This window comes from Bombina bombina, chromosome 4 (genome assembly GCF_027579735.1).
Source record: "Bombina bombina isolate aBomBom1 chromosome 4, aBomBom1.pri, whole genome shotgun sequence".
Taxonomy (NCBI): Eukaryota; Metazoa; Chordata; class Amphibia; order Anura; family Bombinatoridae; genus Bombina; species Bombina bombina.
Window position 1 is genome coordinate 730874801 of NC_069502.1, and position 26594 is coordinate 730901394.

Sequence of the window (26594 nt, forward strand, 5' to 3'; positions counted from 1 at the left end):
AAAGCTGAACGTATTCCCAGGCCTTCTAATTTTTGCCCCCGGCCAGACCTGTAGGCTAATAATGGCATGGTCGGATATCGAGATATCCGATATCTGGGTTTCAATCTCCAGTCTTGCTACTTGCTGAGATATCAAAAATAGGTCGATACGTGAAAAGCTTCTGTATGTCTTAGACTCACACGTATATACTTGATCATCCGGGTGTTGGCACCGCCAGATATCCATCAATTTTAATGCCTTTACATAATTTCTGAAAAATTTAGCTTCCCTTTTATGTGACTGGCTGCTTCTAGTTTTCGACCTATCCATCTCTGGATACAGAGTAAGGTTCATATCCCCAGCAATAACCAAATTCTGTTCTACATATGGTAGAAGTTTTTGTTGTATTTTTTGCCAGAAATCTCTGTCAAGTTTATTGGGGGCATATATGTTACAGAAAACCCAGGTAACCCCTTCTATCTGTATCTGGAGAACTATAAACCTACCTAGCTGATCGCATTCTTGTTTCAGGATTTTATAATTAAGCTTTCTATTTATCATAATGGCCACCCCTCGCTTGCGCTTACTACAAGATGTTGCTACTATTTCTGCCACCCAGTTCGTTTTCAATTTTTCTATTTCATGGCCCTTTAAATGCAGTTCTTGGAGAAAAATGATATCCGGGGTCTCTTTTTTCAGTAATCTCAGAACATTTTTTCGTTTTATGGGGGAAGTTATTCCCCCCACGTTCCATGAAACTACTTTAAAGGGTTCTGCCATTTTATTCCTTTAACCCTAAAAACCATTTCTAAAAAAACAGGACGTTGGTGATAAAAAGAAGACGAAGGAAAAAAAAAAAAAAAAAAAAAAAAAAAAAAAAAGAAAACACCCCCCCCCCCAGTAGCCCGCCACTGTCCCCCCCCTCTGATACTTTTTATTGGACATGATATTCTCAGATTCTGATGCGTCATCCTTGTATAACACAGATTTATTGAATAAAAAAAACTTCCCTTCAGACTTCTATATTATTTTCCTGACAGAAATCTTTCGCTTTTTTGACTGAGTCTAGCATTACTCTCCCTTCCATTGTTAAAACATTAATTCTTGCAGGATATATCAACATTGCTCTTAACCCAGCCTTAATTAGTCCTGAACAGAATGGTGCCATTATCCTCCTCTTGGCAGCTGTTTCAGAAGAAAAATCCTGAAACAGCAGGATTTTTTTCCCACCTAGTGTTAATCCTTGTAGCTTCCTATAATGCTGCATAATGCTAATCTTGTCCTGGAAGTTGAGATACTTAATTATAACCATCCTAGGACGTGAGTTTCCCTCTGTGGAGGACCTGACATTTCCCACCCTATGGGCCCGTTCTACTTGTAATGTGTCTCTATCTGTCTGAATCCCTAATATCTTGGGAAGTGTGTTAGCAGCAAATTTCAGCAGATCCTCAAACTCTCTACTCTCTGGGAGTCCCACTACCCGGACGTTGTTCCGGCGGGATCTGTCCTCTAATTCTTCCACTTTCGCTAAAAGTGCTTTAATGTTATCTGTGTTCTCCCCTATAATTATATCTTGGGTATTTAGCTTGTCTTCTGCCTCTGAGACCCTGGACTCCATTTCTGTAATTCTACCTGAGAGCAGCCTTATTTCCTGTGATAAATCTGTAATCTCCTTTTTGACCAGTTCAAATTGAGGGAGTAAGAGTTCTGCTAACTGATTTATTGTCATTTGTGGATCTTGACTTATACAGGAATTTTCAAGACTGCCCTCAGTCCCTGTATCTTGACCTGTTTTTGGTTTTCTCCTGGGGGGCATCGCGGGGGATTTATTTTTTGCCCCTGTCATGTATTTATCCATGGAAGATTAGGGGGGTGAGTTCCTTTTTAAGATAGATATACTCTATACTCAGGTTTCTAACCCTCCCTATTATGTACACCTGTCTGTAGCCTTTTGAACCTCTGTCTGTCTATAGCCTGTGAGGGTCTATTCGTATGCCTTACTGTCACTAACGCCAGACTCTATTATATTTAATCTTGTTGGGTTTCATCCAGTCCTACACCTTTATAATTTTGCAGCCTTTTCTATCCACGTTATATGTATGCCAAAAATTCTCCTGTTCCCAGAGACCTGTGCCCTATCCCCCCCTTGTCTGCCCTCCTAACCCCTTTGCCCTTTAGGTTGACCCGTGCTTAGTGTTAGGTATGGTGTCTAAAAAAAAAAAAAAAAAAAAACCCTATATGAGTGTTTAGGTTCGTTTATAGTCTGGATAACAAAATTAAAAAATATACCTATAATATCAGTGCCTTGTGCTAAAGTGTCTTTTTATCATATATTACTCAAGTGTTTTTGTATTTTATATCTGCTTAACACTGTTCCAGTGTCAGCCAAGTACTGTTAATTTACATGTTATAAAACGTAATTATTTAAATAAGTGAGAGCCTATGCACAAAACCATATCAGATGCCCCGCATGAAAACAAACCATCAAAATAATAAAAACAGGAAAAAAAGAAAAAGAGAAGGAAAGAACAGGGAGAAAACAAAGCGACACTTTCTTGACGTTATAAATTCAGATATTGCAGGAGACAGAGCCTTTCAATTCTCTTATAGCACAATGGTCCTTATTCTACCTGCTCTGTCTGTTAATAGCAACAGTTATTAAATGTGCGTTAGCTTTTATACACTTTTTTGCCTTGACTATTCAGTCTTTAACCAGCTAGTAATTTTTTTTTTTTTGTCCAGTTTTCCTGGATTAATATAAGGTATCCCCTGCAGCAGGAAAAACTGTATACTTGCGTTGAGAGCGATGGTAGGTATCAAAAATTACTTAGATGTGTTTACTTTTAACCTTTGTTGAAGGTCATGCTATAGCAGCCTGGTAAAGGTTAATAGTCAAGTTAATACAAAAAAAAAAAAAAAGTTAGGCAGCTTGTTGTTTCACTGACATTCCCTGTCACATCAGCAGTCACTGTTAGGCTTCAACAGGCTGTATGGCCTAGGCACCTCTCAGGGGCTTCAGTACAGAGCGGGTTATGACCACAGTCCAGTATGGCAATGACCTGTTATTGCCCTGCTTAACTTGTCTGATACAATCTCCAATTACTTATCATGCAGTCTCTTGTTGCAGTTAGAGTTCAGGGAGCCGAATTTTAGAGCAAGGGCAAGAAAATACAGCTTATTAAGTCACTATACCACAACAGGTGCCTGTATTTTGTATCTTACATGTCCGGCCAATTTCAGCAGCCTTCCTTTAGCCCAGGTTTAAGATGGGATATGTCATCAGTCAGCAATTACCAAGACACTTATGTATTTTAAAAACCTCCGTCTCTTGGAATAAACTAAGTGGCTGCTAATTTTTCAAGTTCGCACACACCTCAGCCTTTTGAATGTGCCCAATCTACTCCCCTCAAACAACTTCTGTCTTAAACAAGCGAGGGTACCAGAGGGTCTTTTTGCTTACAAACTGTCCCCCCTACTTATCACGGCAGCAGCTACAGTCAATTATGTAGAGATTAACCGGTACCTTAATGGCGTATTCCAGCTCCGCTGTACTGCTTGGTCTCCACTGTGTCTGAGAGAGTCCCAGGGTTCCGCTCCTTTCTCCGTTATTTGCTGCTAGGTGCTTGGATTTGGTTGGGTGCGTGGTATATCGGGCTGCTAGCTTGTCCGACCGTGAGCTGGATGTAGAGTCCTCTGAGCACAGTTAGCCAGCGCCAATCCCTCCGCTTCCCGGGTCTCACCACCACCTTAACTTCACCTGTATCTGTCTGCCCGTCCTTCGATATCCCTTTACAGGCGGCTTGTCCTTAGCCAGCAGGGGGGACATTTACTACGGCTGGGTGTGTGGCTAAACGCCCGAAGGCGTAGTGACTCCGCACACGAGTCTGTCTGCGATATGGTGCTTCCGATGCTGCAGGCAAAAAGATCCGGGCCAGGCACAATCAATACCGGCCAAGGAAATGGCAGCTTGGGGAGATCGATGGAGCCCTTCAGTTAGAGCCTCATGCTAGCGTTCCACGCCGTTGCTAGCTCCACCCCCGGAAGTCCTCCATCGACTTTTAGGACTGTTACTCTCACATAGTTGATATGCACAAGGAAGCACCTCTTTTATTCTGTCTTTCAGACTGTGTGGTATAAATGCAGCCTAAATGGACAGTCTACTCCAGATATCTATTGTTTTAAAAGATAGCTAATCCCTTTATTACCAATTCCCAAGTTCTGCAGAACCAACACTGTTATATTAATATACTTTTTACTTGTATGATTACCTTGTATCTTAGCCCTCTGCAGACTCTCAGTTCTTTTGACAGACATTTTAGCCAATCAGTGCTGACTCCTAGGTAACTCCACGGGAGTAAGCACATTGTTATCTATAGGGCACACATGAGCTAGCACTGTCTAGCAGTATAAATCTGTCAAAATGAACTGAGATAAGTGGCGGCTTTCAAGGGCTTAGACATTAGCATATGAGCCTACCTAGGTTTAACTTTCAACTTTAAATACCAAGAGAACAAAGCAAATTTGATGATGAAAGTACACTGGAAAGTTGTTTAAAGGGATAGTAAAGTCCAAATTAAACTTTCATGTTTCAGATAGTGCATGTCATTTAAAACAACTTTCTAATTTACTTCTATCATCAAATTTGCTTTGTTCTCTTGTTATTCTTAGTTGAAGGCTTATACTAGATATGCTCATATTCTAATTGCTAAGCCCTTGAAGGCCACATCTAATTTGAATGCATTTGACAGTTTTTCACTGCTAGAGGGCGTTAGTTCATTTGTTTCATATAGATAACACTGTGCTCGTGCACATGAAGTTACTTAAGAGTCAGCACTAATTGCCTGAAATGCAAGTCTGTTAAAAGAGCTGAGATAAGGAGGCAGTCAGCAGAAGCTTAGATACAAGGTAATTACAGAGGTAAATATATATTTCTATAACAGTGTTGGTTATGCAAAACTGGGGAATGGTAAATAAAGGGATTATCTATCTTTTTAAACAATAACATTTTTGGTGTTTACTATCCCTTTAAAATTGCATGCCCTATCTGAATCATGAAATCATGCTCCCTAAGCGAGGGTGAGACAAACCTTCCATTATTGGTAATTTAAACAGGAGACAAAAGTAAATATAATCTCCTCTGTGTCAATGAAAACAGCTTGTTTTGTTCTCTTATTATTAAATGAGCTTTTGGCTTATGTCAAAAAATAATAAAAAGTTGAACAATTTCACAATGGGGGAAGGGCACAAAATAAACTCTTGAGCATGTAAAACATTTCAAGAATATTTTTGCATAAAAAGAAAGATAAATTAAAAACATAAATGATGCTTACCTGATAATTTCATTTCCATCGAGGGGAGAAGAGTCCACGGCTTCATTCATTACTGTTGAGAATTAAGAACCTGGCCAGCAGGAGGAGGCAAAGACACCCCAGCCAAAGGCTTAAATACCTCCCCCACTTCCGTCATCCCCCAGTCATTCTGCTGAGGGAACAAAGAACAGTAGGAGAAATATCAGGGTATAAACGGTGCCAGAAGATAAATTAAATTAAGGTCCGCCCATCGGAGGTACGGGCGGAAGCCGTGGACTCTACTCCCCTCAATGGAAAAGAAATTATCAAGTAACCATAATTTATGTTTTCCATCTAAAGGGGAGGAGAGTTCACGCCGTTATTCATTACTGTTGGGAACATATACCCAAGCACTAAAGGACATTGAATGAAACCGGGAGGGCAAAAGGCGGACCCTAATCTGAGGGCACCACAGCCTGCAAAACCTTTCTCCCAAAAACAGCTTCCGCAGAAGCAAAAAAGCAATTGCAAGGCAGATAGTTCAGATACTCTGCGTGCCGATGCAATAGCCAACAGGAAGAGAACCTTCCAAGACAGAATCTTAATGTCTATGGAATGCATAGGATCAAACGGAACCCTCTGCAAAACCTTAAGGACTAAGTTTAAGCTCCAAGGTGGAACCGACTGTCTAAAGACAGGCCTGATTCTAGACAGAGCCTGAACAAAAGATTGAATGTCAGGGAGCTCAGCGAGTCTCCTATGCAACAAAACTGATAATGCCGAAATCTGTCCCTTTAAGGAACTAGCGGCAAGACCCTTCTCCAAACCCTCTTGGAGAAAGGACAGAATCCTGGATATCTTCACCTTATGCCAAGGATATCCATGCTTCTCACACCAGGACAAGTAAGTCCTCCACACCTTATGGTAGATGCGACGAGTGACTGGCTTCCTTGCCACGTCCTCCGCGGCCATGAAGGAGCAATCAGAATGGTCGGGGCCCGCTCCTGTTTGATGTGTGCCACTACGCGAGGTTGAAGTGGTAACGGTGAAAAAATATAAGCTAGGCTGAATCCCCAAGGAACCACTAATGCATCTATCAGCTCCGCCGGGGGATCCCTGGACTTCGATCCGTATCGAGGTAGCTTGCAATAGAGTCTGGACGTCATGAGATCTATCTCCGGCGCTCCCCATCTGTGATAAATCTCTGCAAACATCTCTGGGTGAAGAGACCATTCCCCCGGATGGAAGGATTGTCTGCTGAGAAAGTCCGCTTCCCAGTTGTCAACACCTGGAATGTGAATCGCTGAGAGAGAGTAGTTGTGGGACTCCGCCCACTCCAGAATCTGAGACACCTCCCTCATCGCGAGGAAGCTCCTCGTACCCCCCTGATGGTTGATGTAAGCCACCGAGGTAATGTTGTTGGTCTGGAATCTGATGCAACTGACCGACTCCATTGAAGGCCATGCCTTCAGAGCAGGGGTTGGCAAGAGGTAGATTGTGGTCTACCAGTGGAAGAGTTCAAAAGTCTGCATAATAAGAGAAAGATTTCTCACACATCTAGATTCTGAGTGAAGATTCTCGCCACCGTAGATGTATGAGAAATGTTTCTCTTATGCAGACTTTTGAAATCGGCTATGAGTCTATGACGGCGGCATGTGTACTTCAGAATGTGCAACGCGGCGTAGCTGAACTCTCTGCTCCAGCTTTGGTTACTGCCTGTCCCAAACTCTCCTACTTTTTGTCTCAAGAGCGGTCAGGCCATAGTACAGACTCTTCATGCGCCAGGCTGAGATGCTGCTCGGTATCCCTGGGTTTGGCAGTTCCAGGTCCTGCTGTCTGATATTCTGCTCCTATTTTCTAGTTCTGCCCTCAGTTACCTGTCACCAGGCTCTGCTGGGTGAATGGTCTGGTGTTGCTTTTTTCCCCAGGGTCTGTTACTCCCCCTCAGCTTCTTTTAATTACTCTGTACCAGGCTTTGATGCTGTTCTCTGATACACTAATATTAGCTATACTTCGTGCTAGTTTCTGCAGCTTTCTGTCCCCAGAATTTCTTGTCACCAAATTGTGCAGGTCAGTGCCATTGCTGCTTTACCAGTCTCTGGTTGCTGTGTAGGCGGTACAGAGCCTGCCACTGTCCCAACTATTTGCAGTAGTCTTCAGCTAGTAGAGGACAGATAGAGAGCAGCCAACAGGACCTGCCCGCTAATCAACCTGACATGGCATCCAGCCAATAAAATTACTTTGTAGAATGAGTCTGTCTATGATTGGCTGAGAATAGTTCATTGTCATGATTGTGAGAATACTTATTCATACGCAGGCGGGGTACACAGATAAAGTTGGTTGATGGTCCCCACGTGATGTAAAGAGAGAGCTCTTGCAGTAAGTAAAGAGCGCGGTTGTATTTATTATTAAAGAGCGCGACTGATTTTTAAAGCTGTATTTGTGGCAAAAATACAATTTTCAGCCAGCAGGTCCTATTTGAGGCAAAAATAAAATTATCAGCCAGTGACTGGTGTTTTTTGTTAGGTGACCACGTCACTTGGACTAAAATTAGAGGTAGCCCTTGCCTTATAAAAGTCTGCCCACCCCTGCTTCAGAGCATTGTAAATCGCTTGTAGTTCTAGGATGTTGATCGGAAGGAGAGACTCCTCCCTGGACCACTTTCCTTGTGCCATCCTGGCACCCCAAACAGCTCCCCATCCTGTCAGACTGGCGTCCGTGGTCACAATCTCCCAGGACGGTCGCAAGAAGGATGTCCCCATGGACAGTTACTCTGGACGAATCCACCAAGAGAGGGAGTTCCGAGCATCCATGGATATCAGCTGTGATAGATCTGAATACTTGCGGTTCCACTGTCTCAACATGCACAATTGCAGAGGTCTGGGATGGAATCTGGCGAATGGGATGACATCTATGCTCGACACCATGAACCCTATCACCTCTATACATTGAGCCACTGACGGGCTTATGGAAGACTGGAGGGCAAGACAGGTGGACGCAAGCTTCCTGCGCCGTTGATCTGTGAGAAATATCTTCATGGACATAGAGTCTATTATCGTGCCCAGGAACTCCACCCTGTTGCTGGGAACCAGGGAAATCTTTCCTGAGTTGATCTTCCAAACGTGAGATTGGAGCAGAAGAAGAAGAGCCCTCGAATGATCCTCTGCGAGACTAAGCGACGGCGCCTGAATGAGTATGTCGTCCAGTTAAGGCGCCACCACAATGCCCCTGGATCTGGCCACTGCAAACAGCTCCCCCAGAACCCTTGTGAATACTCTCGGGGCCGTTGCCAGACCAAAAGGAAGGGACAAAAACTGGAAGTGTTGGTCCAGAAATGCAAATCTTAGGAACCTGAAGTGGTCCCTGTGAATTGGCACATGAAGGTAAGCATCCTTCAAGTCTACAGTTGTCATGAACTGTCCCTCTTGAACTAGGGGCAGAATAGATCTGATCGTTTCCATTTTGAACGATGGAACACTCAGAAACTTGTTTAAACACTTTAGGTTCAGAATCGGGCGGAACGTGCCCTCCTTCTTTGGAACCACAAAAAGGTTGGAATAGTACCTAGACCCCTTTCTGCTAGGGGTACTGGTACAATAACCCCGAGAGGCGAGATCCCTCACACACTATAGAAAGGCCTCTCTCTTGTCTGGTCTTGAAGACAGGTTTGACAGGAGGAATCTGCCCTCGGGCGGATGGGATCTGAACCCTATCCTGTAACCCTGGGAGACCAACTCTAGAACCCAAGGGTCCTGAATGTCCTGCAACCATGCGTCTGAGAATAGAGATAATCTGCCCCCTATGTGATCTGGTGACCAGTCGGGGCCGCCTCATCATGCCGATTTCGTCTCGGCTGGCTTCTTGCTCTGCTTAAACTTGTTCCAAGATTGAGCCGGCTTCCAAGATCCCTTGGATTGGTCCGCTTTTGCGTTGGTTTGCTGGCGCTGGGCCTTATCCGCGCGAAAGGGACGAAAAGTAGATCCTTTAGGCTTAGCCTTCTTATCCTTGCCTCCCGTAACCGTGGATTTAAACTAATCCAATCCTGGACCGAACAGGATCTTTCCTTGAAAAGGCAGGGACAACAGCCTCGCCTTAGAGGTCATGTCCGCAGACCAAGATTTTAGCCACAGAGCCCTGCGCGCTAAAACAGAAAAACCTGACACCTTAGCATTCAGGCGAATAATTTGCCTATTGGCAGCACAGATGAAAGAATTGGCGATCTTCAGCGCTTAATCTTCTCCTGTATCACGTCGATGGAGGTCTCCCCCTTGAACATTTCACACAGGGATTCACACCAATATGTCGCAGCTCCAGTGACCGCCGCAACGGCCGCTGCTGGCTGAAAAACACACCCTGTGTGCTGAAACATCTTTCTTAACATGTTTCCAGCTTTTTATCCATGGGCTCTTTAAACGACTAACTATCCTCAAGGGGATGGTCCCCCACAGCTCAAGCTTAGAGTCCGGAATGGGGAACAGTTTTTTAAAGGAAGAACCTAATCGCTCCCATTCGTTCTTAATAATATTAGCCATCTTAACGGGAACTGGGAAAGACTGAGGCACTACCCTGTCCTTGTATACCTTGTCAAGCTTAGGAATGGCAGGTTCCTCTGGTATCTTATGTTCCGGAACCTCCAGAGTAGCAAGCACCTGCCGAAGCAGAAAGTTCAAATTCCCATCCTAAACCTATAACCAGGCTCCTCCGCCCCCAGGAAGGTTTAGATGACACGGACTCCGACCCAGAAGGGGCCTCCTTCGAAGAATCGGAGTGAGCCTCATCATGGTATAGAGCCTCTGGATCTTCCATCGGCGAGGACAAACCCTGGGCCGGGCCGCTATGATAAACCCTACGCTTGCGCTTAGCAGAATGTGGTAAGGCATGGATCACTTTCCAAACCGCCGATTCCAGTTGGTCTGCAAAGTCCGACGGCCAACAAATCTCTCTCGAAGGAGTAATGGTTGGACCCCGGGGCGCTGCATGTGCAATTGGAGATGAATGTAGGGAACGCATCACCCGGGACGAAGAACCCTCAGAGGTGGACGGCTCAGTAGTACTAGACATTCGTTTACATTTAGATGTTGTTACTTTATCAAGGCATGTGGAACATAGTTGAGCAGGCTGATCTACCAGAACCTCCTCACAATAAACACAGTAATGAGACTTTATTAAGGAAGAAGAGCCTTCCAATGCGTCAGAGTCCTCCATCGCTTGCGCGCTTGGTTAGACTAACTTTATTTATTAAAAAGGCACCTGTATACCACCAATGGCCGGGGCACTCACCACCTCCAAGGACCCGGACTACAGAAACCGCTACGTCTCCTGCGTCACAGATCAACAGGAAGGATAGATAGCCATACCCAGTCACATGGAATGCCTAGCAGGACCACCCCTGCACTAGGGAAAAAAGTGCCAAAAAATGGCCGCATAAGTTTCCGCATGTAACCTGAAAGTTTCACACATTGACACACGCAGTGACACACTATATATACAATATATACAATATTATGTATAAATCCCCCCCTGCTCAACAATCCCCCTTCCAGGAATATTAACCCTTGATTCTGTAAAGATAAAAAGGCACCACACTGTGACCCTGTCTTCTATGTTATCATTATTAATAAAAAAAATAAAACGATCTTTCCAGAATCTACGCCGTGGAACAGGAACACGGCCCTTCTCCTGACATGGACTTGAGTGAAGAAAGCAGGCAGCGAAACTCATCAACGCTGATTGCTTATGGAGCTGTTAATATGAGTTGGGATGCTTTTGCAGAAAGACTCTCCCTGCATCTCCGGACTCTAACTTTCGCCCAGGCTCTCACTGAGAAGCTGACAGGACTACTTAAAACTCCAGTCCCACAGAGAAGAGTACGACCCTCCATAAGAGACTACTCCGGCACTCCTCTGCCATCCTCCTGTGACGAAAGGCAAAGAATGACTGGGGGATGAGGGAAGTGGGGGAGGTATTTAAGCCCTTGGCTGGGGTGTCTTTGCCTCCTCCTGGTGGCCAGGTTCTTAATTCCCAACAGTAATAAATGAAGCTGTGGACTCTCCTCCCCTTTAGATGGAAACGGTTTATTTTGATTTTGAACCCAACAGGAAGTGCATACGCTTTGTAATAATGTCCGTGGGAGAGAAGCTCAACGATAAGCTACACTGGCAGACAGCGACAAAGCCCACAAGCAGAATATATATTCTTTATTTATTGACAGTGCCTAATGCATAAGGCAAAATTTATCATGATTGCGGACAGACAGGTTCGCAAGTAGTGAACCTGTCTGCCTGCAATCGCCACATGTGATGCTGCATCGTACAACGAAATTTAACGTTGCAAAAGAGCTTACTTGTACAATGCTGCCCCAGCTGTTGCATAGGGCATGTAAATCAGCATAAATGAGCGTTGGGGTGATTGATCTTGCCACATATAAGGTGGTTGAGATGCTGCTTCTTACATTTGTGGCTGTAGGTTTGCTCAAGCCAGCATGTTCCCCAAAGCCTCAAACGCTGCGAATGCAGCTTAAAGGGACACTCAAGTCAAAATAAACTTTAATGATTCAGATAGAACATGCAGTTTTAAGACACTTTCCAATTTACTTCTATTATCAAATATTGCAGACTCTTGCTATATAAACACTTTGTGGGGAACAAGATCCTACTGAGCATGTGCACAAGCTCACAGAGTATGCGTATACTAGTCTGTGATTGGCTAAGGTTTGTCATATGATACAGGGGGCCGCAAAATTAGAGAAAAAATAAATTTGTCAGAAAAAAAATCTATTGCTTATGTGAAATTTAGAGTAAGTGCTAAATTGTTGTTGTTTTATTGTTAAGTATGTAATTATATTGCATTGAGTGGTCCTCTTAGCATCTATTACAAAAGCAGAACATTTGTTTTTTTTTCCTGAGGATGTGTTTGACACACAGAACACTTGGAAATGGGTACTATATTTTCCACATTATCATGATAAAAAAAGATCTCCCCAAATAATTAGAAATAAAGTGCACTTACAAAAAGCCACTGATCTATAATGTTCATAATGTTTTGTACTAAGATGAATAGTCAAGATTCCTTGATACAGAATTCCATGGACCGTTATGGAACAGTAAAGATGTTGCAACAGTTAAACAGTCAAGCTTATAAAGACTGTGTTTGTTCACTTTAAGATAACGTACATACCTGCATACTTCCTAGAGTATCTACAGTTTCCACTGGTGGAACTAATTTGATAGTTTGTCCATCCCAGTAGCTCCAGTTGTCCTCCAGCTCCGGGTCTTTCTCAGTGTGTTTGGTCATCAGTAGAAAGGCCTCATATGCCACGTCGTCAGATTCCTTTGAGCAGTCTACTCCTGCTGCAGCATTTAATAACTGCAGTATAACCGATTTTCCTATAGAGATGTTTTCTGGCACAAATACATGTAGGTTCTCCAGGCTAGGAACTATCACCTAGTAATAAGAACATTATACCACATTAGCAGCAAAGTCATTCATTGATTTACTAAAGGAAAAGAGAGCATTTGGTTAAGAAACATAAAAATAGCTAAAAAAAATGTAACACTACATGAATAACTAAGTTTTAAAGATGACACCCAAACATAATGTTTCAACTAACCTTTGATAATGTAACATTCCCAAATCGTTTTTAGCCTTACAGGGACATGAAACCCCATGAAACCAACTTTCCAGTTTACTTCTATTATCAAATTTGTTTCCTTCTGTTGGTATCCTTTGTTGACGGAGCAGCAATGCACTACTGGTTCCTAACTGAACACATGGGTGAGCCAATGACCATCGGTATATATATATATATATATGCAGCCACCAATCAGCAGCTATAACCTAGGTTCTTTGCTGCTCCTAAGCTTTCCTGGATAAACCTTTCAGCAAAGGATAACAAGAGAAGAAAACAAATTAAATAATAGAAGTAAATTGGAAAGTTGTTTAAAATGGTATGCTCTGTCTAAATCATGAATGTCTAATTATGACTTTACTGTCCCTTTAAGCAATTTGTCTTAAAGGGACACTGAACTCAAATTTTTTCTTTCGTGATTCAGATAGAGCATGACATTTTAAGCAACTTTGTAATTTACTCCTATTATCAAATTCTCTTTATTCTCTTGGTATCTTTATTTGAAATGCAAGAATGTAAGTTTAGATGCCAGCCCATTTTTGGTGAACAACCTGGGTTATCCTTGCTGATTGGTGGATAAATTCATCCACCAATAAAAAAGAGTGCTGTCCAGAGTCCTGAACCAAGAAAAAAAAGCTTAGATGCCTTCTTTTTCAAATAAAGATGGCAAGAGAATGGAGAAAAATTGACAATAGGAGTAAATTAGAAAACATAATTTATGCTTACCTGATAAATTTATTTCTCTTGTAGTGTATCCAGTCCACGGATCATCCATTACTTGTGGGATATATTCCCTTCCCAACAGGAAGTTGCAAGAGGATCACCCACAGCAGAGCTGCTATATAGCTCCTCCCCTCACATGTCATATCCAGTCATTCGACCGAAACAAGACGAGAAAGGAGAAACCATAGGGTGCAGTGGTGACTGTAGTTTAATTAAAAATTTTGACCTGCCTTAAAAGGACAGGGCGGGCCGTGGACTGGATACACTACAAGAGAAATAAATTTATCAGGTAAGCATAAATTATGTTTTCTCTTGTTAAGTGTATCCAGTCCACGGATCATCCATTACTTGTGGGATACCAATACCAAAGCTTAAGTACACGGATGATGGGAGGGACAAGGCAGGAACTTAAATGGAAGAAACCACTGCCTGTAGAACCTTTCTCCCAAAAACAGCCTCCGAAGAAGCAAAAGTGTCAAATTTGTAAAATTTTGAAAAAGTGTGAAGCGAAGACCAAGTCGCAGCCTTGCAAATCTGTTCAACAGAGGCCTCATTTTTAAAGGCCCAGGTGGAAGCCACAGCTCTAGTAGAATGAGCTGTAATCCTTTCAGGGGGCTGCTGTCCAGCAGTCTCATAGGCTAAGCGTATTATGCTTCGAAGCCAAAAGGAGAGAGAGGTTGCCGAAGCTTTTTGACCTCTCCTCTGTCCAGAGTAAACGACAAACAGGGCAGATGTTTGACGAAAATCTTTAGTTGCCTGTAAGTAGAACTTCAAGGCACGGACTACGTCCAGATTATGTAAAAGACGTTCCTTCTTTGAAGAAGGATTAGGGCACAATGACGGGACAACAATCTCTTGATTGATATTCCTGTTAGAAACCACCTTAGGTAAAAACCCAGGTTTAGTACGCAGAACTACCTTGTCTGAATGGAAAATCAGATAAGGAGAATCACAATGTAAGGCAGATAACTCCGAGACTCTTCGAGCCGAGGAAATAGCCATCAAAAACAGAACTTTCCAAGATAAAAGTTTAATATCAATGGAATGAAGGGGTTCAAAAGGAACTCCTTGAAGAACTTTAAGAACCAAGTTTAAGCTCCACGGAGGAGCAACAGTTTTAAACACAGGCTTAATCCTAGCCAAAGCCTGACAAAAAGCCTGGACGTCTGGAACCTCTGCCAGACGCTTGTGCAAAAGAATAGACAGAGCAGAGATCTGTCCTTTTAATGAACTAGCTGATAAGCCTTTTTCCAAACCCTCTTGGAGAAAGGACAATATCCTAGGAATCCTAACCTTACTCCATGAGTAACTCTTGGATTCGCACCAATAAAGGTATTTACGCCATATCTTATGGTAGATTTTCCTGGTAACAAAAAGAAAATCAAACTGGCACTACACTGTAATAATAGATGAGATAGGAATTATAGAATTCCGGTGCTACCCCTCAAAAATATAATTGGAACAATGGGACAGGAAAGTAAGGGGTTACTGTAGCACTCACTCTCACTCTATATAGAGATATAAAATCATTCATACTTTATTCATTATAAGTTAAAACCAGGATAAACATCCCTAGTGGATAAATTATGCTACCCAAAACCACCTATTTAGTAAAGATAAAAGCAAAGTGGGCCCTCCTAACACTCCTCTGTTTCCTGGCCGATAACTGGAAGCGTCGGCATCAGGTGACTGGAGTGATAGGATGAGCCGGTAGAGAACGTGCTATACAAACGCGTTTCGGCTATTAAAAAGCCTTTATCAATGTTTCACATTCACAGTCTAAAAATAGTAAGCCGAGGCTCCGATGTTCGGAGCTTAATATCTCTCCAGAACACCGGTTAGTAGCCAATCCGGGATCTCTCCCAGGCTCCACCTTCGTGCCCTCCAATCGGTTACGGGCTTAGTTCACGCCCATAAGAAAGTATTCATCCGATTGGAGTAGTGCCGCTCGCCTTGACAATGGTGGATTATCATGCGTCATTCACGTCCGTAAGAAAGTCTCCATCTGATTGGAGCAATACCACACGCTATGTCATTGGTGTAATATCGGACTTTGTGAATTCTGCATCATATGGCTACTTAAACCTCAGACACTTTAAAACCAATATGCACCCATGAAATTATCCATCATACAAGTCAATCGTAGCACTGATGACTCTTTACTCTGTATAGATTTATGGAAACATAGGAAACGTTAATAATATTATATCACCGAGGCAATTTGTTATGTAGTTAGTGGGCTTAAAATACTCTGTATTTAGAGACATAAAATCTATACAGAGATATGTATTCGTATCTAATAAATACCAGCAAATCATAACATTACACTCAAACATATAATCCTATGCACATCTTTGTGTGCCGCACCTTCATATACTGGACTATACCCATATAGCATAAATTCTTGTTCAGTCTCTTACAGGTATAGGAGGAGTAAATACATTACCCCTAGGATTGAAGATATAAAATCATATATGGGTGCGTTCACTGTTACAAAGTTAAATCCACAACAGACCCATCCGTAAGAAATCATCAGTGTAAGCTAGATGATGGAAATTATTAAGGTCAAAATTAAATTTTAGACGAGGGAAGAACAAAAAAATAGCAGGATGTAAAATAAAAGTAATTACAAAACTACCAGACCCCCCAACCACGACCATGTGGAAGCTAATTGTTAGCTCCCAAAATAGGACAGTTGATCGGGTTCAATGTCTAGTATGATTTATAACTATATAACATCCTGGAAATGTGTTCCGTCCCTCATCTACGATACTATCCATAGCAACTGTATGTGAATTAGCCATAGATTCTAAAAGACTGTATACAACCGGCAGAATAACTCTTAATAGTTTAAACTTATCGTATTACTCCTTATATCATGCCATATACAATGTGGCTAATTTTATAGAATAGTATCAAGAAATCATCAGTTATGAATTACATAAAACTGAACCGATAGTCATGTGTAATATCACATATCTATCCTAGAACAGAGATTATCAATCTGATGATTATAAATATTAAAAATGACCTATAGATGCTATTGGTTGTTTCAGATGTACACCCAGTAATTGTTGAATTCATTCATACCATTTGGTATGACCGTGTTCAGATTAAAGACCCATTTAGTTTCCATTTTAAGGAGTCTTTGTTCAGTCTCACCCCCTCTTATTCCTGGTTTCAGTTTTTCAAGACCCCAACATCTCATTACATTGGTATTCCCATTATGAGACTGTAGGAAGTGTTTAGCCACACTAGTGATTTGTTTATTCTTTTCTACATCTCTCTGGGCTGTCCTTATATTGCTTAGATGTTCGGTCATACGTGTGCCAAGGCAGCGTGTAGTCATACCAACGTAGAATAAATTACAACTGCACGATAAACAGTAAATCACGTTGGTACTCTGACAATTGATGTATTCTTTAATAGGCCACGTTTTTCCAAATCTATCCACTATTGATTGTTTTTTTACCATATGTTGGCACACTTTACAGTGCCCGCACGCATAGGACCCTTTGTAAATAGGATTTCTTTTAGCATTTCTATCATAGTGACTGTTCACCAACTTGTCACGAAGATTATTAGCTCTCCTATATGTTATTAGGGGCCTATTGGGTAACAATGGTTTTAATAGGGTGTCCTGAGTAAGGACATGCCAATGTGTTTGCAAAATGTTTGTGATCTCATTACTTACTGGTGAGTAGGTGGTAATAAACCTCAGGGGGGTGTCATTTGTCTTAACTTTGGGAGTTAATAACTCCTTACGGTCTTTGCGTAAAGCATTATTATATGCCTTCGCCAGTAATTTCCTCGAATACCCACGTTCAAGTAGTCTCTGTCTCAGATCTCTTGCTGACTCTTTGAAATTCTCAATGGTGCTACAATTACGTCTCAAACGTATATACTCCCCCATAGGTAATCCCCTAATAGTATTCGGGTGATGGTAACTACTAGCATGTAGGATGTTGTTTGTTGATGTGGGTTTTCTATATACATTCGTTATAATTGCATTATCAGATTTTTGGATGTACAGATCTAAAAATTCCACTTTAGATTTTTCTACAGTTGAGGTCAAGTACAATCCAAAAGGATTAACATTGAGAATCCTTATGAATTCTGTCAGGAGGTCTTCCGGGCCATTCCATACAAAAAATATGTCGTCTATATATCTGGACCAGTGGGATATGTATTGGGTAAGATGTTGGTGGTTCTCATGGAATACCACCGTTTCCTCCCACCAGCCCAGATATATGTTGGCGTATGTTGGGGCACAACAAGTGCCCATGGCCGTACCACAAATTTGTAAATAGAATTTGTCGTCAAAGACGAAAAAATTGTGTGTTAAAACAAATTCCAACAATGTTAGGATAAACTCCTTAACCTCCTGAAGATTTTCCTGGTAACAGGCTTTCGTGCCTGTATTAAGGTATCAATAACTGACTCGGAGAAGCCACGCTTTGATAGAATCAAGCGTTCAATCTCCATGCAGTCAGTCTCAGAGAAATTAGATTTGGATGATTGAAAGTACCTTGTATTAGAAGGTCTTGCCTCAGAGGTAGAGTCCATGGTGGACAGGATGACATGTCCACTAGGTCTGCATACCAGGTCCTGCGTGGCCACGCAGGCGCTATCAGAATCACTGATGCTCTCTCCTGTTTGATCTTGGCAATCAGTCGAGGGAGCAGAGGAAACGGTGGAAACACATAAGCCAGGTTGAAGAACCAAGGAGGTGCTAGAGCATCTATCAGCGTCGCTCCCAGGTCCCTGGACCTGGATCCGTAACAAGGAAGCTTGGCGTTCTGGCGAGACGCCATGAGATCCAATTCTGGTTTGCCCCAACGATGGACCAGTTGAGCAAACACCTCCGGATGGAGTTCCCACTCCCCCGGATGAAAAGTCTGACGACTTAGAAAATCCGCCTCCCAGTTCTCCACGCCTGGGATGTGGATCGCTGACAAGTGGCAAGAGTGAGACTCTGCCCAGCGAATTATCTTTGAGACTTCTAACATCGCTAGGGAACTCCTGGTTCCCCCTTGATGGTTGATGTAAGCCACAGTCGTGATATTGTCCGACTGAAATCTGATGAACCTCAGTGTTGCTAACTGAGGCCAAGCTAGAAGAGCATTGAATATTGCTCTTAACTCCAGAATATTTATTGGGAGGAGTTTCTCCTCCTGAGTCCACGATCCCTGAGCCTTCAGGGAGTTCCAGACTGCGCCCCAACCTAGAAGGCTGGCATCTGTTACAATCGTCCAGTCTGGCCTGCGAAAGGTCATACCCTTGGACAGATGGACCCGAGATAGCCACCAGAGAAGAGAATCTCTGGTCTCTTGATCCAGATTTAGTAGAGGGGACAAATCTGAGTAATCCCCATTCCACTGACCTAGCATGCATAATTGCAGCGGTCTGAGATGCAGGCGCGCAAATGGCACTATGTCCATTGCCGCTACCATTAAGCCGATTACTTCCATGCACTGAGCCACTGACGGGCGTGGAATGGAATGAAGGACACGGCAAGCATTTAAAAGTTTTGATAACCTGGACTCCGTCAGGTAAATTTTCATTTCTACAGAATCTATCAGAGTCCCTAGGAAGGAGACTCTTGTGAGTGGTGATAGAGAACTCTTTTCCACGTTCACTTTCCACCCATGCGACCTCAGAAATGCCAGAACTATCTCTGTATGAGACTTGGCAATTTGAAAGCTTGACGCCTGTATCAGGATGTCGTCTAGATACGGAGCCACCGCTATGCCTCGCAGTCTTAGAACCGCCAGAAGTGAGCCCAGAACCTTTGTAAAGATTCTCGGGGCAGTAGCCAACCCGAAGGGAAGAGCTACAAATTGGTAATGCCTGTCTAGAAAGGCAAATCTTAGGAACCGATGATGATCTTTGTGAATCGGTATGTGAAGGTAGGCATCCTTTAAGTCCACTGTGGTCATGTACTGACCCTCTTGGACCATGGGAAGGATGGTCCGAATGGTTTCCATTTTGAATGATGGAACTCTGAGGAATTTGTTTAAGATCTTTAGATCCAAGATTGGTCTGAAGGTTCCCTCTTTCTTGGGAACCACAAACAAATTTGAATAAAATCCCTGTCCTTGTTCCGTCCGCGGAACTGGGTGGATCACCCCCATTACTAGGAGGTTTTGTACACAGCTTAGGAATGCCTCTTTCTTTATCTGGTTTTCTGATAACCTTGAAAGATGAAATCTCCCTTGAGGAGGAGAAGCCTTGAAGTCCAGAAGATATCCCTGAGATATGATCTCCAAAGCAGTTATACCAACCAAATTTTCACAGTGTATGTATTAAGTTAGCAGAGCATTGCACCCACTTGCAAATGGATGATTAACCCCATAATACCCAAAACGGACTAACAATAGAAAAAAACGTTGTTTTTTTTTTGTTTGTTTGTTTTTTTAAAACAGTCACACACACTGCCACAGCTCTACTGTGACTTTTTACCTCCCTCAATATGACTTTTGAAGCCTTTTGAGCCCTCTAGAGAAGTCCTGGATCATGCAGGAAGAAGCAGGAAGTGCGCAAAAAAGCGCTAAAATAGGCCCCTCCCACTCATATTACAACAGTGGGAAGCCTCAGTTAACTGTTACTATGCAGAAATTAAGCCAGCCATGTGGAAAAATGATGCCCCAATAAGTTTTATCACCAAATGTACGTTAAAAAACGATTAAACATGCCAGCAAACGTTTTAAAACACATATTTTGAAGAGTATATATCTCTATTAATACCAGTCGCTTTCACTGCATTTAAGGCTTTACTTACATTACTTCGGTATCAGCAGCATTTTCTTAGTCAATTCCATTCCTTAGAAAAATATTTTACTGCACATACCTTATTTGCAGGAAAACCTGCACGCCATTCCCTCTCTGAAGTACTTCACTCCTCAGAATGTGTGAGAACAGCAAGTGGATCTTAGTTACTTCTGCTAAGATCATAGAAAACGCAGGCAGATTCTTCTTCCAAATACTGCCTGAGAAAAAAACAGCACACTCCGGTGCCATTTAAAAATAACAAACTTTTGATTGAAGAAATAAACTAAGTATAAAACACCACAGTCCTCTCACGACCTCCATCTATGTTGAGGGTTGCAAAAGAATGACTGGATATGACATGTGAGGGGAGGAGCTAAATAGCAGCTCTGCTGTGGGTGATCCTCTTGCAACTTCCTGTTGGGAAGGGAATATATCCCACAAGTAATGGATGATCCGTGGACTGGATACACTTAACAAGAGAAAGTTGCCTAAAATTGCATGCTCTATCTGAATCACAAAAGAAAAAAATTGGGTTCAGTGTCCCTTTAACTTAGTATGCAATTAATTAAATCAGGATTGGGATATTTAAAAGTCTACATGTGTACAAAGATACAGGCACTTAACATCCCCAATACAACTCCCAAAGCACTATCCAACCAGATCACTAGCAGCATGTCTTGTTTTATTTTTTTCAGTTTTGTTACTATTGAGCATGCTTGAAATGTATAAATATAAGGCAATTTAAAAAAATTTAAACGTTACACCACAACTCATTTTTTCACCAAACAAAAAAGCAACTAATAGGGAATAAAATCAATTCAAGTTCCAAATTCTATAAAGTTTGGTGCAGCAGCTTTTGCTTTAGACAAATTATTTACTTGTCTATTCACACTAAAACAACTAAAAAATCTGGTATATCCAGTCACTGAGGGTGGGTGCCCACAAAGAAATTAGCTTATCAACCACAAAGTTACACAGAACCTGAAAAAAACATAATTTATGTAAGAACTTACCTGATAAATTCATTTCTTTCATATTGGCAAGATTCCATGAGCTAGTGACGTATGGGATATACAATCCTACCAGGAGGGGCAAAGTTTCCCAAACCTCAAAATGCCTATAAATACACCCCTCACCACACCCACAATTCAGTTTAAAGAATAGCCAAGAAATGGGGTGATAAAGAAAGGAGTAAAAAGCATCAACAAAGAAATTTGGAAATAATTGTGCTTTATACAAAAAAATCATAATCACCACAAAAAGGGTGGGCCTCATGGACTCTTGCCAATATGAAAGAAATGAATTTATCCGGTAAGTTCTTACATAAATTATGTTTTCTTTCATGTAATTGGCAAGAGTCCATGAGCTAATGACGTATGGGATAGCAATACCCAAGATGTGGAACTCCACGCAAGAGTCACAAGAGAGGGAGGGATAAAATAAAAACAGCCATTTTTCACTGAAAAATTAATCCACAACCCAATATATAAGTTTATTCTCATAAACTGAAAAGAAAAACTTAAACATAAACAGAAGAATCAAACAAACAGATGCCTGAAGAACTTTTCTACCAAAAACTGCTTCCGAAGAAGCAAATACATCAAAACGGTAGAAATTAGAAAATGTATGCAAAGAGGACCAAGTTGCTACTTTGCAAATCTGATCAACTGAAGCTTCATTCTTAAAAACCAACAAAGTGGAGACTGATCTAGTAGAATGAGCTGTAATTCTCTGAGGCGGGGCTTGACCCGACTCCAAATAAGCTTGATGAATCAAAAGCTTAACTACGAAACCAAGGAAACAGCAGAAGCCTTCTGACCTTTCCTAGAACCAAAAAATATAACAAATAGACTAGAAGTCTTCCTGAAATCTTTAGTAGCTTCAACATAATATTTCAAAGCTCTTACCACATCCAAAGAATGTAAGGATCTATCCAAAGAATTCTTAGGGTTAGGACACAAGGAAGGAACAACAATGTCTCTATTAATGTTGTTAGAATTCACAACCTTAGGTAAGAATTTAAATTAAGTCCCCAAAACCGCCTTATCCTGATGAAAAATAAGAAAAGGAGATTCACAAGAGAGAGCGGATAATTCAGAACCTCTTCTAGCAGAAGAGATGGCCAAAAGAAACAACACTTTTCAAGAAAGTAGTTAATGACCAAAGAATGCATAGGCTCAAACGGAGGAGCCTGAACAGCCTTCAAATCTAAATTAAGACTCCAAGGAGGAGAGATTGATTTAATGACAGGCTTGATACGAACCAAAGCCTGCTCAAAACAATGAATATCAGGAAGTCTAGCAATCTTTCTGAGAAATAAAACAGAAAGAGCAGAGATTTGTCCCTCAAGGAACTTGCAGACAAACCTTTATCCAAACCATCCTGAAAAACTGTAAAATTCTAGGAATTCTAAAAGAATGCCAAGAGAATTTATGAGAAGAACACCATGAAATGTAAGTCTTCCAACTCAATAATAAATCTTTCTAGAAACAGATCTACAAGCCTGCAATATAGTATTAATCACTGAGTCAGAGAAACCTCTATGACTAAGCACTAAGCATTCAATTTCCATACCTTCAAATTTAATGATTTGAGATCCTGATGGAAAAAAACGGACCTTGAGATAGAAGGTCTGGCCTTTATGGAAGTGGCCAAGGTTGGCAACTGGACATCTGAACAAGATCCGTATACCAAAACCTGTGAGGTCATGCTGGAGCTACCAGCAGCACAAACGATTGCTCCATGATGATTTTGGAGATCACTCTTGGAAGAAGAACTAGAGGCGGGAAAATATAAGCAGACTGATAATACCAAGGAAGTGTCAATGCAACCACTGCTTCCGCCTGAGGATCCCTGGACCTGGACAGGTACCTGGGAAGTTTTTTGTTTAGATGAGATGCCATCAGATCTATTTCTGGAAGCCCCCACATCTGAACAATTTGAGAAAACACATCTGGGTGGAGAGACCATTCTCGCGGATGTAAAGTCTGACGACTGAGGTAATCTGCTTCCCAATTGTCTATACCTGGGATATGAACCGTAGAAATTAGACAGGAGCTGGATTCCGCCCAAACAAGTATCCAAGATACTTCTTCATAGCTTGAGGACTGTGAGTCCCACCCTGATGATTGACATATGCCACAGTTGTGATATTGTCTGTCTGAAAACAAATGAACGGTTCTCTCTTCAACAGAGGCCAAAACTGAGGAGCCCTGAGAATCGCACGGAGTTTCCAAATAATGTTTGGTAATCTCGCCTCTTGAGATTTCCAAACCCCTTGTGCTGTCAGAAATCCCCAAACAGCTCCCCAACCTGAAAAGACTTGGATCTGTTGTGATCACAGTCCAGGTTGGACGAACCAAAGAGGCCCCTAGAACTATACGATGGTGATCTAACCACCAAGTCAGAGATAGTCAAACACTGGGATGTAAGGATTTTAATTGTGATATCCTTGTATAATCCCTGCACCATTGATTCAGCATACAAAGCTTGAGAGGTCTCAAAGACGAGCAAAGAGAATCACGTCCGATGCTGCAGTCATGAGACTTAAAACTTCCATGCACATAGCTACTGAAGGGAATAATAAAGACTGAAGGTTCCCACAAGCTGAAACCAATTTAAAATGTCTCTTGTCTGTTAGAGACAGTCATGGACACTGAATCTATCTGGAAACCTAAAAAGGTGACCCTTGTCTGAGGAATCAAGGAACATTTTGGTAAATTGATCCTCCAACCATGTCTTTGAAAAAACAACAGTAGTTGAATCGTGTGAGATTCTGCAGAATGTAAAGACTGAGCAAGTACCAAGATATCGTCCAAATAAGGAAACACTGCACAAACCGCTCTCTGATAACAGAGAGTAGGACACCAAGAACCTTTGAAAAGATTCCTAGAGCTATCGCTAAGCTAAAAACGAAAGAGCAACAAATTGGTAATGCTTGTCTAAAAAAAGAGAATCTCAGAAAACTGAAAGCAATCTAGATGAATCGGAATATGAAGATATGCATCCTGTAAGTCTATATAATATATAATGCCCTTGCTGAACAAAAAGCAGAATAGACCTTATAGTTCACGATTTTGAAAGTTGGTACTCTTACATATCGATTCAAAATTTTTAGATCCAAAACTGGTCTGAATGAAATTACTTTCTTTGGGACAATGAATAGATTTGAAGAAAACCCCAGACCCTGTTCCTGAAACGGAACTGGCATGATTACCCCAGATAACTCCAGGTCTGAAACACACTTCAGGAAAGCCTGAGCCTTTAACAAGTCTGCTGGAATGCGTGAGAGAACTCTGAATCCTATTCTGCACCTGAGAGACAATATTCTAAATCCAATGATTTTGGACCAAATTGATCCAAACATCTTAGAAAAATCTTAATCTGCCCCCTACCAGCTGAGCTGGAATAAGAGCCGCACCTTCATGCGGAGTTAGGGGCTGGCTTTGATCTCTTAAATGCCTTGGATTTATTCCAATTTGAAGAAAGCTTCCAATTGGAAACAGATTCCTTGGGGAAGAATTTGGTTTCTGTTCCTTATTTAAGAACAAAAACGGATAGAAGCTTTAAATTTACCCTCAGATCTTATCTTGAGGCAAAAAAACTCCCTTCCCCCCAGTGACAGTTAAAAATATTGAATCCAACTGAACCAAATAATTTATTACTTTGGAAGGAAAGAAATAGCAATCTGGACTTAGAAGTCATATCAGCATTCAAAGATTTAAGCCACAAAGCTCTTTTAGCTAAAATAGCTAAAGACAGAGATTTAACATCAATTTTGATAACAAAAAAAGGCATTACAAATTAAATTATTAGCTTGTTGAATCAAGTTAACAATGCTAGACAAATCATGATTCAATACTTGTTGCGCTAAAGTCTCCAACCAAAAAGTTGAAGCAGCTGCAACATCAACCAAATAAATTGCAGGCCTAAGAAGACCTGAAAATAAATAAGATTCCCTTAGATAAGATTCAAGTTTCCTATCTAAAGGATCTTAACAAGAAATACTATCTTCCGTAGGAATAGTAGTACGTTTAGCAAGAGTAGAGATAGCCCCATCAATTTTGGGGATATTTTCCCAAAACTCTAAAGAAACTGCTGGCAAAGGATACAATTTTTTAAACCTTAAAGAAGGAATAAAAGAAGTACCAGGCCTATTCCATTCCTTAGAAATCATATCAGAAATAGTATCAGGAACTGGGGAAAAAAAAAAAAAACATTAATTAGAAGGCGGGATGGCAGACAAAGCCTTCTGAATAGAATCAGCAAAAAATTCTTATAAATTCACAGGTATACATTACATATTAAAAGAACAGCAACAAACAATGTATTATTACTGATGGACACATTGTCTGCATGTAAAAGTTTGTCATGACAACTTATTACAAACCACAGCTGGAGATATAATCTCCATAAGATTACAACAAATGTACTTAGCTTTGGTAGAACGGTTATCAGTCAGCAGGATTCCAACAGTGGTTTCTGAGACAGGATCAGATTGAGACATCTTGCAAAATGTAAGAAAAAAAAACAACATATAAAGCAAAATTATCAATTTCCTTATATGGCAGTTTCAGGAATGGGAAAAAATGCAACAGCATAGCCCTCTTTATAGAGAAAAAAGGCAAGAGGCACATAGGAATGGGGAAGGACTTGTTGAGAACCTATGAAATAGATCCCCGTGAGGAAAACCATTGCATTCAATAGGTGATACTCCCTTCACATCCCTCTGACATTCACTGTACTCTGAGAGGAATCGGGCTTCAAAATGCTGAGAAGCGCATATCAACGTAGAAATCTTAGCACAAACTTACTTCACCACCTCCATAGGAGGCAAAGTTTGTAAAACTGAATTGTGGGTGTGGTGAGGGGTGTATTTATGGCATTTTGAGGTTTGGGAAACTTTGCCCCTCCTGGTAGGATTGTATATCCCATACGTCACTAGGTCATGGACTCTTGCCAATTACATGAAAGAAATATGGTGGAACATCAAACAGTCTAACAGATTTACAAAATAACACAGGGCGCTGTCCAACAGTTTTTATGTACAAGCCAAAAGAAACACATTTTTCCACAGAACATTTGGTCTTTACAAAGTGTTTAGGTAAGGCACAGTTAGACAATGTGCATCAATGATTCCCATTGGATTTAGGTATCAAATTTGCATCACTGATATCTGATTTTTCTAAGCTTCCATCTCTAACCAG

The 26594-nt window shown here is 41.5% G+C and overlaps 1 protein-coding gene across 7 annotated transcripts in view; it reads right to left on the minus strand.

Moving 5' to 3' along the window:
• The window catches only part of MAP3K4 (mitogen-activated protein kinase kinase kinase 4), a 481171-nt gene that overhangs the window by 139282 nt on the left and 315295 nt on the right, over nt 1-26594 (minus strand). For all 7 annotated transcript variants that reach the window (XM_053710936.1, XM_053710933.1, XM_053710939.1 and 4 more), the window contains one exon: nt 12444-12710. In XM_053710936.1, coding sequence (XP_053566911.1) covers nt 12444-12710 — 267 coding nt within the window. The remainder of the gene's footprint in view (nt 1-12443; nt 12711-26594) is intronic.